This window comes from Engraulis encrasicolus, chromosome 11 (assembly GCF_034702125.1).
Source record: "Engraulis encrasicolus isolate BLACKSEA-1 chromosome 11, IST_EnEncr_1.0, whole genome shotgun sequence".
NCBI classification, from domain to species: domain Eukaryota; kingdom Metazoa; phylum Chordata; class Actinopteri; order Clupeiformes; family Engraulidae; genus Engraulis; species Engraulis encrasicolus.
This window is the reverse complement of record NC_085867.1, coordinates 56,462,018-56,479,517: the sequence shown is the minus strand read 5'-3', so window position 1 is coordinate 56,479,517 and position 17,500 is coordinate 56,462,018. Positions and strand designations below refer to the sequence as shown.

General features: G+C 42.9%; 2 protein-coding genes across 4 annotated transcripts in view; both read right to left on the bottom strand.

Moving 5' to 3' along the window:
- cacna1bb (calcium channel, voltage-dependent, N type, alpha 1B subunit, b) overlaps window positions 1-7,065 on the bottom strand; it is a 400,044-nt gene extending 392,979 nt beyond the window's left edge. For both annotated transcript variants that reach the window (XM_063211051.1, XM_063211050.1), the window contains exons 1-2: window positions 6,893-7,065; window positions 5,452-5,737 (exon numbers count right to left, since the gene is read on the bottom strand). In XM_063211051.1, coding sequence (XP_063067121.1) covers window positions 5,452-5,737; window positions 6,893-6,956 — 350 coding nt within the window. In that variant the 5' untranslated portion in view covers window positions 6,957-7,065. The remainder of the gene's footprint in view (window positions 1-5,451; window positions 5,738-6,892) is intronic.
- A 2,970-nt stretch (window positions 7,066-10,035) lies between these two features.
- The window catches only part of ehmt1b (euchromatic histone-lysine N-methyltransferase 1b), a 117,677-nt gene continuing 110,212 nt past the window's right edge, over window positions 10,036-17,500 (bottom strand). For both annotated transcript variants that reach the window (XM_063211052.1, XM_063211053.1), the window contains exons 26-27: window positions 17,054-17,229; window positions 10,036-12,748 (exon numbers count right to left, since the gene is read on the bottom strand). In XM_063211052.1, coding sequence (XP_063067122.1) covers window positions 12,583-12,748; window positions 17,054-17,229 — 342 coding nt within the window. In that variant the 3' untranslated portion in view covers window positions 10,036-12,582. The remainder of the gene's footprint in view (window positions 12,749-17,053; window positions 17,230-17,500) is intronic.

The window sequence follows — 17,500 nt, the reverse complement described above, 5'->3', positions numbered from 1 at the left end:
AAATAGGCTGGCCTTTCTCACCGTCCTCAAAAGGCAGCGCTCACCTGCGCACATCCTTATTAGCTATTAGCTATCCTCACGAGGCTAACAGTAGGCACTTCACTGTGTCCTTAGCCTTGACCACATACACCCCTGTGTCTGCTGCTACTACTTGGATACCCTTCGGTTATCTCCCACATAGCAAATTTGATCTGGCCCACTGTTGTCCCACTTCTTTTTCGCGAGTGTCTGACAGTTGGCCCAATTTTGGCTTGGTCCTCGGCCCAATAATGGCCCAGTTACCATATGCCGACAGTTATTTTCAGGGTCAGCCCAGTGTTGGCTCAGTTTTTGCATGAACTGACAAGTTATTTTCATCGTTGGCCCAGTGTTCTAAGAAGTGTTGGCCCAGTCACGATAACCATGTTCCAGCCGAGCTGACACTCAGCCAACAGTGCCGACATTCAGCCAGAATCGTCCGACTGTGCTTGCTACATGGGGTGAACTAACACAAGTATTTTGCCTAACTAGCAAATTCAAATACTTGTCCCCTGTGGGTTTTTCGTCGAAGAAAACGGCAAGTTTATCCGTTCGTGGTAAGGTTACGTTAGCTACCCTGCTAATCAACTTACCTTCCTGAGATACCTAGTGAAGCTTACGGAGGCAGTGCTAGCTGCGGCTAACTCCGTAGTTTTCGCTTTGTCACTGCTGTTGAGCTTGCACGAGCATCCCCACAGCGAAAGATCCATTTTACGCAGCCTGTCCCTCAACAGTGTACACAATGGCTGGTCGTAAGGCGTCTCGTAGAAGACGTGAGTCTTATCCACGCGTGGCCAGCTTACGTTAGCTACCAAGCTAATCGACTAACCTTCCCCGATACATGGGCGCCCCTGCCCAAGAGGCTGTGGGCTTGTAACAGTAAATACAGATTCTCACGTTGTGTGCTCTGTGTTATCGGCGTATCCCTCATCCGAGAGGCGGTCGAAGGTGATTCATGTGAACCGTGTCATTGAGATGATTCTCAATCACACCACGGCGGGGGGGATCGTCCCATTATCCCGTGAATTAATCCCGTGAATATCCCCTGAGGTGCATAAGGCCTTACGTGACTGGGTCTCGCTAGCGGCAACTGATTCTTTTCATAGGCCCGGAGGTGACTGCCGAGGTATTCGATTCATAGCCACCCCACCCCTCCCTCCATGGGGGCGATAACCTTGGAGAATACAGCTCCCCAAGCTACCGCTTCTCGGCTAGCCTCTGGGAGAGATCTTTAGACCCTCAGCCCAGGTGGTGCGCTGAGCGCTGGCCGCGCTGTGACATTGTGGGTGGTTGGCCTGGGACACTCATGGCCCAACCTCGCATCCATGAGCAAATAGGGAAGAAATGGCGGTCATGGACCACCCTGTCTCCCTGACTTACCGGCGCCGTACCTCCTATTCGGAAACGGCACCCCCTCAGCAATCTTAGCTCTGAACGAGCACTGGCCGTAAACTGTCTCGTAACCCGAGCCCTGCAGGGGACACGCGCTGTTGGCCCAACGCGCTGACGCATGGGCCAAATGCACAGACTCACCCTGAATACTGAATTCAGTGAGGAGGGGTTACCGTTTGCTGTTTAACAACCAGCTGCCTGCGTTACGGCGTTACTCGCTAATGCAGTGATACGCATTTTTCCCCCTAGGAGGCCAAGGATGGTTTCTACAGCAGATACTTCCTAGTGCCTAAAATGGATAATAGCCTACGGCCTACCCTTGACCTCAGACGCGCAAACTCTTTCTTCAAAGTGTTGCATTTTGAAATGATAACTCCGGCCATTGTTATGCGCACGGTGCATCATTGTGATTGGTTCACTTCAGTTGATCTGAAGGATGCCCATTTCCAAATTCATATCTGCCCTCCGCATAGGAAATACCTACGCTAGCCCTGAGCCCAAGTGTGTTCACACCGCTGCGCGAATAGGGTGTGTGAGTCCTGGCCTACTTGGATGATCTGTTGACCTGTGCTGACCCTGCCCTCCAAGCCAGAGCGCAGACAAATCTTTTGATATCCCCCCTACATGGTAGCCGTGGGAGCTACCCTTGAGGAGGGACCTGCTTTCCCAGGCCCATGTTGAACTCTTTCTCCCACATCCAGAGCTGTGGGCTCTATGGGTGTGGCCCATTCAAGGCTGAGCGGACATCAGTGAGGAGGTCAGGACCACATTCTCCAAGGCGTCTGCCACATGTCCGAAGGTCACTGGCTGTGCCCTTCTAGCCTGGTCCTGACCATCCCATAATACTACCATTTCATTTCGTATTCATGGTCTGGAGGTTGTGTGATCTGACACGCTTGCAGGAAGTGGGAAGTTTGCACTCAGTTATGGTTTCAAATGGTTGGACAGCTCTCACCCAATCGCCAACAATTACTCAACAACAACATAGAGCAGACCAGGGGTTCGTTTCTCGAAAGCGTCTTTGCTATCGTCGTTAGCAAAGTCCTTCATACAAGCGATTCAACTCTCTCCCGACAGCGACGCTCACCACTAAATCCAATGGAAGCGTAAGACGGTCTTAAGGCGGTCTTAAGACGGTTAGCAACGACAAGAATCGAGAAACGGACCCCTGAGCCATTGTTGCAGACGTTTACGTCATCGTCACGAGCATCCTCCCCTTTTTGCCACCACATGGGGCACTTATAAGCGGTTTTCTGGGGAGGGTTGGCCGGTGAGATCCATACCACTCACACCACTCCACAGAAAATGGGGGCCAGACTACTAGTATATTTGTCCCCGGTTCTCTGAAGGAGTGGAGAGAGGCTGCTCTCTAGTTCTCCCTTCTCGCTCATGAAAGCTCAGGGATCTTGATGGAAGAGGATGTGTGCAGGTGCGCGCTGCCTTTTATAGCCCCTGAGGATGGCGGGAAAGGCCAGCCTTTTTGCCTTCAGCAGGGATGGTAATGGTATTTGTGATGGTACTCATAGGATGAATTTTACCTGTAGGAGAGCAATCTCTCTCCACTCCTTCAGAGAACCAGGGACATATTATATGTATAATACAGCTCTGGCAAAAATTGAGAGACCACTTCAAAATTTTCAGTTTTTCTGAGTTTTCCATGGATAGGTATGTGTTTGAGTAAAACAAACATTGCTATTTCATTCTATAAGCTACAGACAACATTACCTGATACCATTACATGATTCCAGGACCACCAGATCAATACCCTGACATGGTCAGCCCAAACTCCAGACCCGAACCCCCTTGAAAACCTCTGGAATGTGATGAAGAGGAAGCTGGATGGTCACGAGTCATCAACCTAAGCTCAGCAGCTTGAATTCTTATACTAGGCCTGGAATACAGTCATCCAAGAACAATGTGAAGGACTAATGGACGCATACCAAAACGCATGAAAGCTGTGACTACAAATCGGGCTTATTGATTTCTGAACCCTTCCTAAATCCATACATTACTTTTATGTTGTTTTTAAGTTAATATCATCTTGTTTTCTTTGCCTTTTTTGAGATTTGGAAACATTGCATCTTATGTGTTATTTTGACCATTGAGATTTTCTGCAAATAAATGATCTAAATGACAATATTTTCTTTCGAAATTCTGAGGAAATGTTGTCTGTAGTTTATAGAATATAATAGCACTGTTTGTTTTACTCAAACACATACCTATTAGGGCTGCGCAATTAATCGTCAATAATCGAAAATCGTGATATAATTGTGTTATCGAAATTGTAATTTTAATCGTGATTCAATCGTGGCAAAAGTGACCTACCTTCAAGAGCGTCCTTGAAGCCAGAACATACTGACAGACTGGTGTTTCTGGCCAGAAATCTGTTCACCTAAGTTTCACACTATTGCCTTTTACATAATTATTACAATTTATTTTATTTTGCTCATCCCGTATATAATTCAGTCTTGGTTATATTTCATTTTGTTATAATTTTTACCAAAAAAAAACTAATTACAAAGAAAATAATCGTGATTAATAATCGTGATTATGATTTTTTACCCAAATAATCGTGATTATGATTTTTTCCATAATCGTGCAGCCCTAATACCTATCCACAGCAAACTCAGAAAAACTGAAAATTTCGAAGTGGTCTCCCAATTTTTGCCAAAGCTGTATATGTCCTATTATAATAAACTGATGTGCGAATAAACCAATGTACATTTAAAGTATCAAGATTGCAAAAAGCACCAGTAAAATTTCTAAGCTTCACCGTCTGAGCTCTGGCTACTATCTGAAAACAGGTGGAATTGCCTCTGAAGTGCAATACGCTTTGTCTCGTGAAAGCTCTTTTCGAGCCTGCTTCCTGCTGTCACGTGTTTTGGTCAGTTTAACAAATCATGCATAGCCTATTACTGACTCTATCTGATGAAAACTATCTTTAGTGAAAGTGAAGTGAAAGCCGAACTGGGAAACACCAACTCCCATTGTCATTGTGACACAGCACTCCACAGCCCACAAGTGTTCACTGCACACTGCCCACAACAAAATTGCATTCATGCTTCACCCGTGCAAGTGGGCAGCCCCCAATGGCACCCCAAGGGAGCAGTGCGGCGGGACGGTACCATGCTCAGCGTACCTCAGTCATGGAGGAGGATAGGGTAGAGCACTGGTTAATTACTCCCTCGACCAACCTGGCAGGTCGGTAGTCAAAACGGCAACCTTTGGGATACAAGTCTGACACCCTAACCGATTACCCATGGCTGTCATGACTACCCATGACTTTAAATGTATTGAGTGTGAAACAACTAATTCATATGTGTACAATCAACTTGCTATTTCCCTTCCTTTGAGCAGACATGTCCTGTAGGGATATGGGGTGTGTTCCAATATGCAACCTTGCCTCGTACCAGGAAGTAATACGTTGTGATGACATCACTGACAACAGCATGATATTTTAAAATTTCGCAAAAGCTCAATTATAAAGTTGTTTTCTCATTTGCAAACTGGATGGTGAATGAAGAATAGTCCCCCTAAAATTGTTTGGCTGGGCTGACCGCGGGGAAACTGAATTGCTTTCTTCACGGAGGCGGGGCAAAACGTGCAGCAAAACATGCCACAAGCACAAGTGGAGGACGCAAGGTCGCATATTGGGACGCACCCTTGGTGTTGGGCTCAGAGGGTTTCAGGTCTTTAGGCCTTTCACACAACAACAACACATTCGTGGCTGGGTGCTCTTCAATAAGGCAAACAACCCTGGCCCTATAGCTCTAGCCCATGACTGTTGGGAAGGTCACTAGGCTACAGTCAGAAAAAACGCCAGAGAACTCAGTTTGTTGTTGTAACAAACAACCGGTAGGCTTAATTGTGACATTCTAGCTATGTGTGGAAGGCTGCCAACTGGGGAAATTCAGGGTAAGTCTCGGAAAAGGTTTATTACACTTTTATAAGGCCTACATTAAGCAAATTATATGGAATTAGCCTAGGCCTATATAAAACAACATTACAGAATGCAAGCACAGTAGGGGAATGGCCACTGACCTCGGACACCAGGGTGCGCTAATAACGTCCTCAGTAAACGTCTTGTGGGCATGGATGATACTTGGAACATTTTTGTCGTCAAACAAGCTCTTGAGTTCACAGACTGAATCGTAGAATGTTTGTTTGACGGGTCCAACATCTGAGTTGTTGAGGTTGTCATCGTCCACGTCGGGCTTGTGTCTGGCTGCGCGCGTGCATCTGTTTGAGGTGTCGGTCCGGGCCCAAGAGCTGTATTCTGCGCCCAATGTCAGCATCCGCCAAGCCCCAAATGTGGCCGATCTTACAGCTATAAAGACAAGAATAGTTTTCTTAGGTAAAGTCTTAGGTTTTTTTAAGTGGTGGTGAGGTCAACATGTTTGCACTGGCATGCGATCAGTGGTTAATTTGAATTCCACGATTACCACTAAACTCATATTTATGATTTATCCAAGAAAATTGCGTATCTAAAATAGTTCTCCTCACTACCACCAAATGCCTAAAGCCTAAAGGTGAAAAATACATGTGTGCCATGTCTCAGATGGCGCACTTGTAAGCCTACATGTCATATGTTTTAGTGTGTGTGGCGTATTAGCCTAGTTATGCATTCAAACATAGTGCCTGAAGTGCACAAGTGCGCCATCTGAGACAAAACAATGGTTTTCAAACGTAAGTGTGACGAAGGTATTCCTGCGCAGTTCGTCCCCCCTGGGGCCACAAACCTGCCACCTTGTCAACTACACCGGTTCGGGAATGGGAGGCACAGTACAAGCGCCTGAGCTAAAGGGCTGATCCGATAGCCCAACGCTACCACACTGTATTGAGGCTTGGGGAGGGAGGTTTACTAACGTTCCACGCCCCACTCTGTCAGTTGGCCTGTTACATAGACCCAAGCAAGGTGGCAAGACTAGAGCTACACAATTGTATTTAGTGTACTTTGCATGTTTAGTTAGGCTTCTTCACCGTTTTTCTGTGATATGTAGTTTGTAGTATGTATTTTGTCTCCGATGTCTCTTTAGTTGTGTAGGCCTACTCCTGTTTTTGTATTATTTTTCTTTATTTTTAAGTCACTGCCTGCCATGCCTGGCCGGGACTCCAGAACCAGGGTGGGGAACCGCTTTCATTTGAGGGCCACATCAAGTCCTCTAAGGGCTGTACTATGAACAAAAAAAGGATTTCCCCCTGAACTTTGGGCCTGTATTGAAGGTGGTCACCTAACAGACCCCACCTTCATATTGCAAATCTAATTTCTAAGATTTCTTAACAAAACATGTCATATTTCATGTGAAACTGCATAACATTAAAATTATATTGGAGTCCGAATAAGATGCCCCTAAGGGCCGTAAACAGCCCTCAAAACAGATTCCCTACCCCTGTCCTAGAAGAAGAGCCATTGTGGCTCAATGGGACCTTTCCTGCTTAAAGACAAGGCTTAAATAAAATAAATAAAATCAACAAATCCTACCATAAACCACAGTAGATCTCCTCTCGGCCCAGCGGGAGTAGTGCTCAGAGTTCCTCATCGCCATAATGTCCCGTTTCTCAGTTTGTTTGTGACCAAGTCTGATTTGTGGTGGACTGACAGGTCTGTCGCTCTATGTCCAACTGCCCTTGTGATTTGGTAGGCTACCGACTATATCAACACCAACAACCTAACTGGACAGAGAGGCTCAATTAGGCTGGTGAATTTCTCCTGTGGAATGCGGAAAAACAAAGTTTCCTGTCACGCTGGCTAAGATGGCAATCATATCCACTTTTTAAAGCAGTCTTGCAAATGCATTTCTGAGGACTTCCCTCTGTGGGCATAACCAGGAAGGGAACAATCATCATGCCGTTTATACAGAAAACAGCCCAGCTGATATGTAATCAGCCATTTCCTGCACTGCCATCTTTACAGTGCCGTGCTTTCCTCTTGAAAGACTGACTTTGAGGCTCAAGCAGTGACGGTTCTACCCATTTGGGGGCCCTATAAGAAAAATATAGACATGGGGATCTTTTTTTTCCAAGGTGCGGTTAACCATAGGGGGCCACAGTGGGAAGTTTTGATGGGGCCCTTGGCAGTTGCCTTGTCTGCCTACATGGTAAAGCCGGCTCTGGGCACAAGTGTTGAGTCTGTTCCACCAGCCTCTATCAGCTGAAGCAGTGCATTGTTCGTATCCTTATAAAAGCCAAACAATTCAGAGAATTGAGTACCACATCACAGAGTACAGTATACTGTATTGCGCCTCTACGTGCATCGTATTAGGATCCCTGTTATCATGATATGTTTAGCCGTTTTGGCAATTAGACCTACCGGCCTGGTCAGTAAATACACAATTATTAACCACCCTCCTGTAATAAGGCATCACTCTTGATTATTTCAACAATAATTAGGCCTACCATTATGGACATGTAGGGGCCTAACAAAAAAGGGGAGAAATGATTAGCCCCCTGGTGGCCATTTCTCTTTCTGTGCCTCAGCTGACAATAAAGTCTGCAGTTTGTCCGTTGACCCCGCAGGTTCCTTGAGAGATTTTGGCCCATTCCTCCATTGCAAATTGCTCTAGCTAGTGCAAATGTATGGATTTTGAACATGGCCATTCATTTTCAGCATGTGAATAACATTACTATATCACCTTAACAATTTCACTGTATTACCTTATCAAATTGACCTGAAAGAACACACAGGAAACAGAGGTAATATTTAAGATCTGCGAGCGACGATGGGTTAGCACCTGTCACAGACTGTGTGTGTGTGTGTGTGTGTGTGTGTGTGTGTGTGTGTGTGTGTGTGTGTGTGTGTGTGTGTGTGTGTACACCTTTATTGCCCCGAAGGGAAATATACGATAAACCCTTGGACATAAAGACAATTACAACATTATACAAAGACAAGACTAAACTAGACTAAAATACAAACAAAGCATACAAAGTAGACTGAAATAAAACAATAGAAAACAAATAAAAATCCAATATACCGGTACAATTAGGCTATATTTAAGTTAACCTGCCTGAACTTAACTTATTTAAAAGTTGGATGCTAGTAGGCACAAATGATGTTAACCCTCTACTTGTCTTTAAAAAGGGTAACCTAAAGCAGGGATGTCAAACGTACACACACACAAAGGTCTGGTGAGAACCAGGCTAAAATCTCGCTGACTGGGTCATGTTATTTGGCCTGCGGAACCATTTCAAATATGTATCATCACTAAAAGCTATGGCTTGAACATAAAATGTAGTGTGTCACAGGAATATGACTGGGCCTCTGAAATATCTGGCATTATCACTGGGAAAATTACTTTTCATACAAGGCGGATCTTCTCCATGTCCGCCTTTTTGAATTTTCAGTAATAGACATTTTTTAGCTGTAAAACTTTTTATTAATTACTTTATTATATTCATGATTCCACCCTTGTGTCCTCAGTATGCCACCTATTGGTGTAGAATACAACAAAAGGTGAAAATAGTCCATTTCATGCATTACTTTCAGAATCCACATCAAAGAAATATGAGAAAACAACTTACCGACTTCAATGCATTTCACATGACAGCAATGATCCAGTTAAAGCTGAACATATAAGTATCTATTCATTTTCACGACACAGTTTTACCTGATGGCCTAAGAACGAAACATTGTCAATTATGTTACTGCAAATTTTTTAATAATTTTATTGGTATTACATTTATTCGAGAAAGAAAGCTAGAACCATTGACGTAAATTTCCCCAATATGAATTATGTAACAAAGAATACACTTTTCTGTTTATTTTTTTTATTTATTTTGTTTGAGAATTCGCACAAGGGACAATACTACACTAAGCACATTTAAAAGACATTATAGATTAACCAGCCACATGAAATCATGAAACGGACGTCATACTGGCAACTATGTCTAATACAGTTAGGCAAATTAAAAAGTAAAAAAGGAAAACAAAACAAACCAACAAAAAATTGCCTTCATATTAATTTACAACTCGCATCCGGTTCTTGCAAGCATTACAAAATAAACAGAGCAAAAAAAAAAAAAAAATCAGCACCATTTTCTGTGTGGGTGTAGGTGTGTTTGTGTCCCCTAAAAACCATCTTTGTTTCTTTAGCAAAAAGAAATGTTCACTTTAACTTAGTTGAGGGAACATTTTGTCTTGAGGAAACATGCCACCTCATCACAGACTGTTAGAAATGAATTCATATCCCACAGCCCCAAAAATACATAATGGAATCATAAAAAGTAGAGAGGCTGTTCAAAACGCCAAATTCCTCTGAAGACATACATGCGACCACTTCCAACAAGAAACTTTCAAATTAGTTTGTCCAGAGCAATTCATCTCAAGAAAAGCAAACCCGCACAAGCTTTAGCTACTCAAAACGATACTTGGTTGGATAAAACAAATCCATGAAATCGGATCAATTTGACTGCTGTAGTGCAATGCAACAACTGTAAGATACGACAAACTGCAAACAAATCAAATGGTTCCTATGACTCTCGTACCCATAGCAACAGTTTGAAAATCTTGGCTGTGGACGACTTGAGAAAACAATGAGTGGTTAAATGAGTTGAGCAACAATTGTCTGGTGATTGACAGTGATGCTACGGTAACAGACGGCTTTGTGGGCAGGAAGCATGCAGTCGCTCTCGAATGTAAATTTGAATATTTTATTCACAGATCCAGCAGCATTCAACTCTATTTTCCCAGAAGTGTTCAGTCCAAAAATGGTGGCAGAGAAACTATGGTTCAGCGATAATATTCATAAAAAAGAGCACTTACAGATTAAAAAAACCAAAACAAAAACAGAATAAAAGGAGACAGCTTTTTACATACCATTATTATTTCCCCCCAAGCACTGTCCATTCCATTCCACCTGTCTTTAAAACACAGCCGCTAAACACATATTCCTGTCCCAAATATTTCCTTTTTTAATATACTATCTCAGTCAAGAGTCACGACTGGCGTGACTGACATGATTAGGTCCGACGGAGGGATGGAGGGTATTGGGAGTTTGTAAGGGTGTTTGACTGTCTGTGTTTCCATTCCTCCATGCTGGTGTGGAAGAATTAGGCGAGAGAGCCAGGTAACACAATAACATTTGCAGCGTTAATTCTGACTAACCAGGAGATTGTTGAATTTAACCCTTAGCAAAGAATTAACACGGTAAAACGTACTGTGCACTCTGTATGGTGTAAGGGTGGTTGTGCTGTAATGTGGTAATGTGGTTGGGCAGTGATGGTGTGTGAGTGTGTGTGTGTTGCACAGAGGTAGAATGTTAGACTATAGTTGACCCTGGGCCCATTTTCACAGCAATCCTGGCATCCATTATTTATAGGTCGACCTGAGCAATGTAAATTAATGGAGAAGGGGGCTCACCTCTGTCAGAAAATGGCTTAATAATGTGAACATTTCCATCAACACACTATACAGCCATTGCAAAAAGTTTGTCGCCTATCCATTTGTTTGGAACAACAGCTAATAGCCTGCCTTCCAAATATTCACTTGGCTTCAGAATGCACTCATATGACAGCTACAACCCTCTAAAATAAGGTTTTATGCACAAAAATAAATTTGTTGCACTGAAGACAGATTTATCTTTTAATGAACATGGAAAGGGCAGGTTTTGGCAAGACAAAAGTGTTGTCACCTCCAGAAAATAATGTGATAAACCACTTCAAAACAAACCAATATTTTGCATAACATCAGAAAATGAAGCACTGGTGCTGGAAGATCCAAATTAATATAATGTATGACTTCTTTTAGCTTGAATATGCTGTAGCCATGTGTTTCAGCAAAGACTCATACAATTTGTTGATGAAGTCATTTGAACTTGCAAAAAAACAGCCTTGCATGCCTCCCGGAGTTCAGAATCCAGATGTTTTGATTTTATCTTCCATGCTTCCTCTTTCATCCTATGCCAGACATAATCAATGATGTTCATGTCTGGTGACTGGGCTGGCCAATCTTGTACCCATGTGACAAGGCTTGAAAACAAGACTGTTGTAGATGAAAGTGGATTTTTGTTATTAAAGTTTACCACAGTTATCTAAAGAAGTAGAAATATAAACTGGGGTGATTGTTTCCCATGACACAAAATGCAGCACATGGCAACATGGCAAGGAATGGCATATGTGAGTGTCAACCACCAAAAAAGCCTGCCAAGAATTTGCCAGTCCTAATTCTGACAAAAATGAAGGCTAATGGGACTCATACTCCGAAGTCATGATCACAAGATCAATCATTTTAGAACTGATAGCATCAAGACTGTATGGTGTTGGAGATGAAGAATAAAAAGAAAAAAAAAATCATGGTGCCTAACCTGAATCATGGTAGAGATACAGCTCGTATGTGAGGCTGCATGCTGGTGTTTGAGGGCTTTTATCATTGATTAAATCATGAATATATAAATGTATTGCTCTACGAACAGCGAATATGTTACCATTACCCATTGACCTTTATTGTGTTATTTTCTATGAGTATATAATGACCCTAAACATGCACTTAAGGCCAAAGTTGATTTTCTGAAGAGGGTGAGAGTGATTCAGTGATTAAATGATTAAGTATGACACCTGATCTGTGTATCTGATGTGTTTTGAAGCGACTTTTCTGCTCATTTTCACATTATTTTCCATAGGCGACAAAACCTTAGTCTTGTGAAAATCTGCCCTTCCTGTGTTCATTAAATGGTTAATCTTCCTTTGGTGCAGGAAATGTATTTTTGTACATAAAACTTTTGGGAGTGTTGTAGCTCTCATATGAGCAACTTCTGAAGCCAAGTGAAAGTCAGTTTATTAGCTGTTATTCCAAACACATGGATAGCAGACAAAACGTTTTGCTAGTGTACAAGGAGTTTGCTGTTTGTTGCTTGAACTGATTAAAAATGCATTTTGTCGACTGATTTAAGTAAATTTTTAGCCTGACATTTTAAATCTGGTCCTTGATTAATGCGTCACTTCATATTCACAAAGTTTCAGGCCATTTTTTGAAAGAGGTGATTGGTGCTCGGCATTGATTTGCATCGACAGAAGAGCACTGACCTACCTACAGAAGATGGGAGGCTGCACTTGCACTTGCACTTGCTCCAGTGCTGTCGCGAGTCGCTGTGTCACCTCTAGTCTAATGTTCTACCTTTGTGTCTACTGTGCATGTGTACAGTAGATCAGGAGGGGGGTGGCTGGTGGTGTTGGGAGGGGCTACGAGGGGGTGATGGAAGAGGAACTGGTGTCTGGCTGCTGATCTGGCCCACTGTCGGCCTGCTTCCGGGCCAGGGCCGCGGCAGAGTACTTGCACTTAGCGGCCCCACACTGGCAACTGAAGTCTTTGCCCTTCACGTCCCAGAAGTGATCCCCATAGTCAAAGCTGCAGGAGAAAGATAACATGAAGTTACTTTTGACTTTCAAAATGTTGGACTGATTATATTTGTCCCAAATAAATAGTTAAGACTACTAACAAATTATAAACCAGTGATCAAACTATTGCCTAGTTTAAGGTTTAGTGTAATTCCAACCCTAACCCTGAGGTACAATTTAAGTACATATTGAGAGGCCTTGCCTGCGCCAATTATACATTAAAGGTGGTTGTGCAGGTTTTGCCTGGTTCTCACCGACGGTGCATGTGTGTACACAAACTATCATCTGGTAGCGCTGCCATTAACATGCTCTTCTCAAGTCAGAAAATAAATGGTGCATTATTGCAACTCACCACCAACAAATACCTCAAAAAAACGTCTTCTGTTAATCTCTAAAGACTCAATGTAGTCTATAATCTGTCCTGTGACTCATCAATGCGAGCTGCCGTTGATATTTAAGCAATAAATCCTCCTTTTATTGTCTACTCGAGAAGAGCATGTTAAAGACAGCGCTACCAGACGGTAGTGTGTGTAGCTCCACTCCACCAGGGGGCTCCGGAACTACACATCCAACGGCGGTGAGAACCAGGCTAGTGCAGGTTAAGATTTAAGATTTAAGAATTTTCACCATATTCTTGTTAGTAGTACACATTCAAACGATTATTCATTGTATCTGATTTGGTTGGGTACCACAAAACACAATATTAATGAAAAAGTGACAGCTATTCTCTCCCCATAACGCAGTGCATGACATGGCGACTGCCTCTCTGCTGAGATTCTGTTTAGATTCTTCAGATAATTTTTCAGTGGTATACATATACTGAGTGCCAAAGATCTTAAACTCCTATGCACAGCCAAGTTTAAGTACCTATTAGTCATCAACCTTCAACCTTCAGTCAACCACTTTGAACTTTGCGCAACTAGTAGACCTCGAAGGCCGTCATCCCGCTTGTCTGCCATTAAGGTAAGGATTTTTAAAAAAAAAACCTATTACTGTCTGTAAAGTTGTAGGAACCATGAAACTGCATTTGAATCTAGCAAACAAGTTTGATGCTTCTCTATCGGACGCGTGTAACTTAAACAAGCAGACTTAAACAAACAAGAATAGAATCTTTGTTTCAAATGCGAAGGTGTGATTAGGGTGGCACGGTATACCAGTATAAAAAAAGTACCGCAGTACTAAGGCATTTAAAACGGTACCGGTATGCAACAATGTGGCAAACGGCAACAGCTGCTGCTTATAAACACTCCAAAATGAATAGCGGTTAGCGTTAGCGATTGCTTAGCACTTTTATTTGTAACTTTAACTTACAGTTGGAATAGTGCTGTATGTGTGACATAATTTTTGAATGCTTTGTGAATCCATCCTGTAAAATTGCCTATTAAGTTAGCTAAACATGCTAGGTTACGACACAATCACACGGAGGGAGACACAGAGATGAGAGGTGGCTTTGTAGCAACCCAATGTAAGTAGGCTGCCGGATGTGAGTGCCCGGATATCCGCCCGAGTATTTGCATGCATTTGCATTCATTTCCACCATCAGGAATGCTTTGCGGTACCACAGCTACCCTATGTGAGTCGCGCTGTGTCGCCTGACTGTCCCTTCTATAATATGATTGTAGCCTACCGTAACAACTCGGCCTCGGCCCCCGCCGCAAATATCCACCACACCACCACGAGTCCTCTGGTGTTGTGCCCGTTTTAGGATATTTTTTTCATATCCAATACTTGCACATTAAGAGTGACAATTCCATCATGGATGTTTAAACGATATGTGCGAATGCAGTCATGTTGAATTTAGGGTGGCCAAACCATGCCATGTCATGAAGAACGTGCATCACATTATTTAAACAGCTCGTGTAAACAGTTATCCTGAGTGCCCGTGTCTTTTTGGAGATCGGAGGCTTGATGAGCAAAGAGATGGGAGAGAAATTAGTTGTGCGCGCGCACACACATCTGCACAATATCCACCGGACACGAAGTTACTGGCTCCAATATTTCAGCGTCCCGTTTGATTCTGTACTGACACTTTTAAGTTTACGTAGCACAATCAAATGAATAGGCTATGTCTAAATTATAGGCTCTAGTCTCCAATGTGCCTAGTTTCACGTGTTGTTGGCATCACCAAATAATCTGCACAATATGCGGCATAACTTTTCGAGTGCTACATTTAGACCGGGTAAAGTATCGAGCATGGTCTGTCCCTTCAATAATATTAAGAGTGTCCCGTAACAACTCGGTCTCGGCCCCGCCGCAAGTATCCTCCACCACGAAGGTCCTCTGATGTTGTGACCGTTTTAGGATATTTTCATATAATACAGAAATAAGAGCGTGCGCGCGCGCCTCTGACTGTATCTAGACACGGAGGGAGAATGGCTCCAATATGCAGCGCCCTGTTTAATTCTGCACTGACACTTTTAAATGTACATGACACAATCAAATGAGTAGGCTATGTCTAAATGTAGCCTACTAGGCAGGCTCTAGTCACCAATCTGGCTTTGTTTCGGCATCACCAATAATAATGGCACAATATGCGGCATGGTTTCGCGTGTTGTTTTTGCACCACCAAATAATAACTACACAATTTGCGGCACAGCTGCTGTTTTCTAACTCAGAGAGAAGGCTATGCCCAGATATTCTTTTAACTTGTAGGATATCCTGATGTTATGTTTCACTAATGTAAGGAGTAAAACTCAGAAACTTCCCGAGTGCTAGCTACATTTAGACTGGGTAAACTCGTGACTTTAATGCCTTCCGAAACAGACTATTCCAGTCTGTGACAGTGCATCTAGTTTAGGCTATAGTCTTGTGCAAAGTTTTTATTTAACATTGCGAATGGGCAGGATGATTTGCTTAGACACGCACGTGCTTCAGAGCAGCTAGAACTGTGCAAGGTGACTGCTGCAGTTTTCAGCTCAGTCCTCCTGGATAATAAAAACAAAATAATGCCGACGAGAGAGTAACGACGCTATCTTTTGATGGATTCCCTTTGGGTGCCCGGTTGAGACAGTTTAATTTTCACACCCAAATCAATTCGGTTTTAAGTTATAATTTCATTTTATTATTTTTTTATTATTATTTTGATGTTATTGGTCACCGGGCCTATTCTTTTGATTGGGAGATCAAGGAACTCTCTGGTGTCGCCGAAACGGCGATGTGCTGTGGGCTCTTTACGCACGGCACCTATGTCCCTTCCATCCTCAGTCAGACTCAAATCGGACCGAAATCAAGTAGCTGAGGTTAAACTGTCGTAAATACACGACCGAAATCGAGTAGCTGAGGTAAAATAGACGTAAATACTCGGGCGGATATCCGGGCACTCACATCCGGCAGCCTACTTACATTGGGTTGCTACAGGCTTTGCTGCTGCGTGTGTGGGAGTGAGTGAGTGAGAGAGAGAGAGGCGCTTCTGATTGGATCAGCGCAAGTTTCTTATTAACCCCTGAAGTGCTGGGGAACAGCAAGTAGTGGCTGTAATATGGAGTAGTGGTTTTGGTTAAAATCTACCAGAAGTGAAAATAAGCAAATGTGCGAGAAATAATTCACTGCACATTCACTAACAGTCCACATCACATTTGAATTAAAAATAACTACTTACTATGATGTGATGTGTGTTATCCAAATATCCAAATCCAAAATGTGTCATTTTATCAAAATGACTTGGATGGGATTATTTAAAAAATGCTGCTGTTTCAGTGCAGAGTAGACTATTATGACAGTGTTATATTGAGATTGGCATGATTTGTACCGGGAGCTGGAAAAATATTGCATTACAGGACATAGAAACGTTGCAATTCAATTTTTATTTTTTTATTTTTTTAGTACCTAAAAGTACCGAAATACATGTTGATACTGGTACCGGTAGCAAAATATTGGTATCGTGACAACACTAGATTACTTAATATTCCGTAGATCATGTGCATGATTCCTACAACGTTATCCCTTAGATACCATCGGCATTCCAAATGAAGATGCTATGTGCATCCAAGTTGGACGCTTGACCAGTTCAACAGAATTAGTGGTGACCCCATCAACCAATCAGAAAAGAAAATTCCATTGTGAAAGCAGATAGATGTTACATACTTTGTACACACGGTACCTTATAAATAGAACACAGACAGTAAAATACAGTGTAACTGCCATTCTGCTGTTCTTTTGGATAGTTTTGCTGCAATCCTCTCACATACCCCGGAGAGAGAGAGAGAGAGAAAGAGAGAGAGAGAGAGAGAGAGAGAGAGAGAGAGAGAGAGAGAGAGAGAGAGAGAGAGAGAGAGAGAGAAAGAGAGAGAGACGCCATTTCCTTTCACGTACATACCCCAGCTCCTCTCCGGCACTGATGCTCCTACTGGCAAAGAAGGCGACGCGGGGAAAGCGCAAGTCCTGGTGTGAGGTGAACACGCGGCAGGGGAACAGGTTCGGCTCGCACAGGTGATTAAAGAACCGGCTGATGTTGCCATAGAAACGAGCATCTATACAGTACACCTCTCCCACCTGTAAGGCAAAAAGGTCACCCATGTTCACACACTAACTACAAAACATTTACTTTAAAGTTTGGCAAAATGAAACTATTAGGCAACACATACACACACACACACACCCACATACACACTTCATGGTTAGATACTTCCCCATGATATATTTTCTCTGAGGCTTGGTAATCTATTCATCCAGCCGTATAGCAAGCATTACGAGTGTAATAACTTGTAAATAAGTTGCTGTGGATAAAAGCGACAGCTAAGTGTCATTTAATTTAATGTAATTC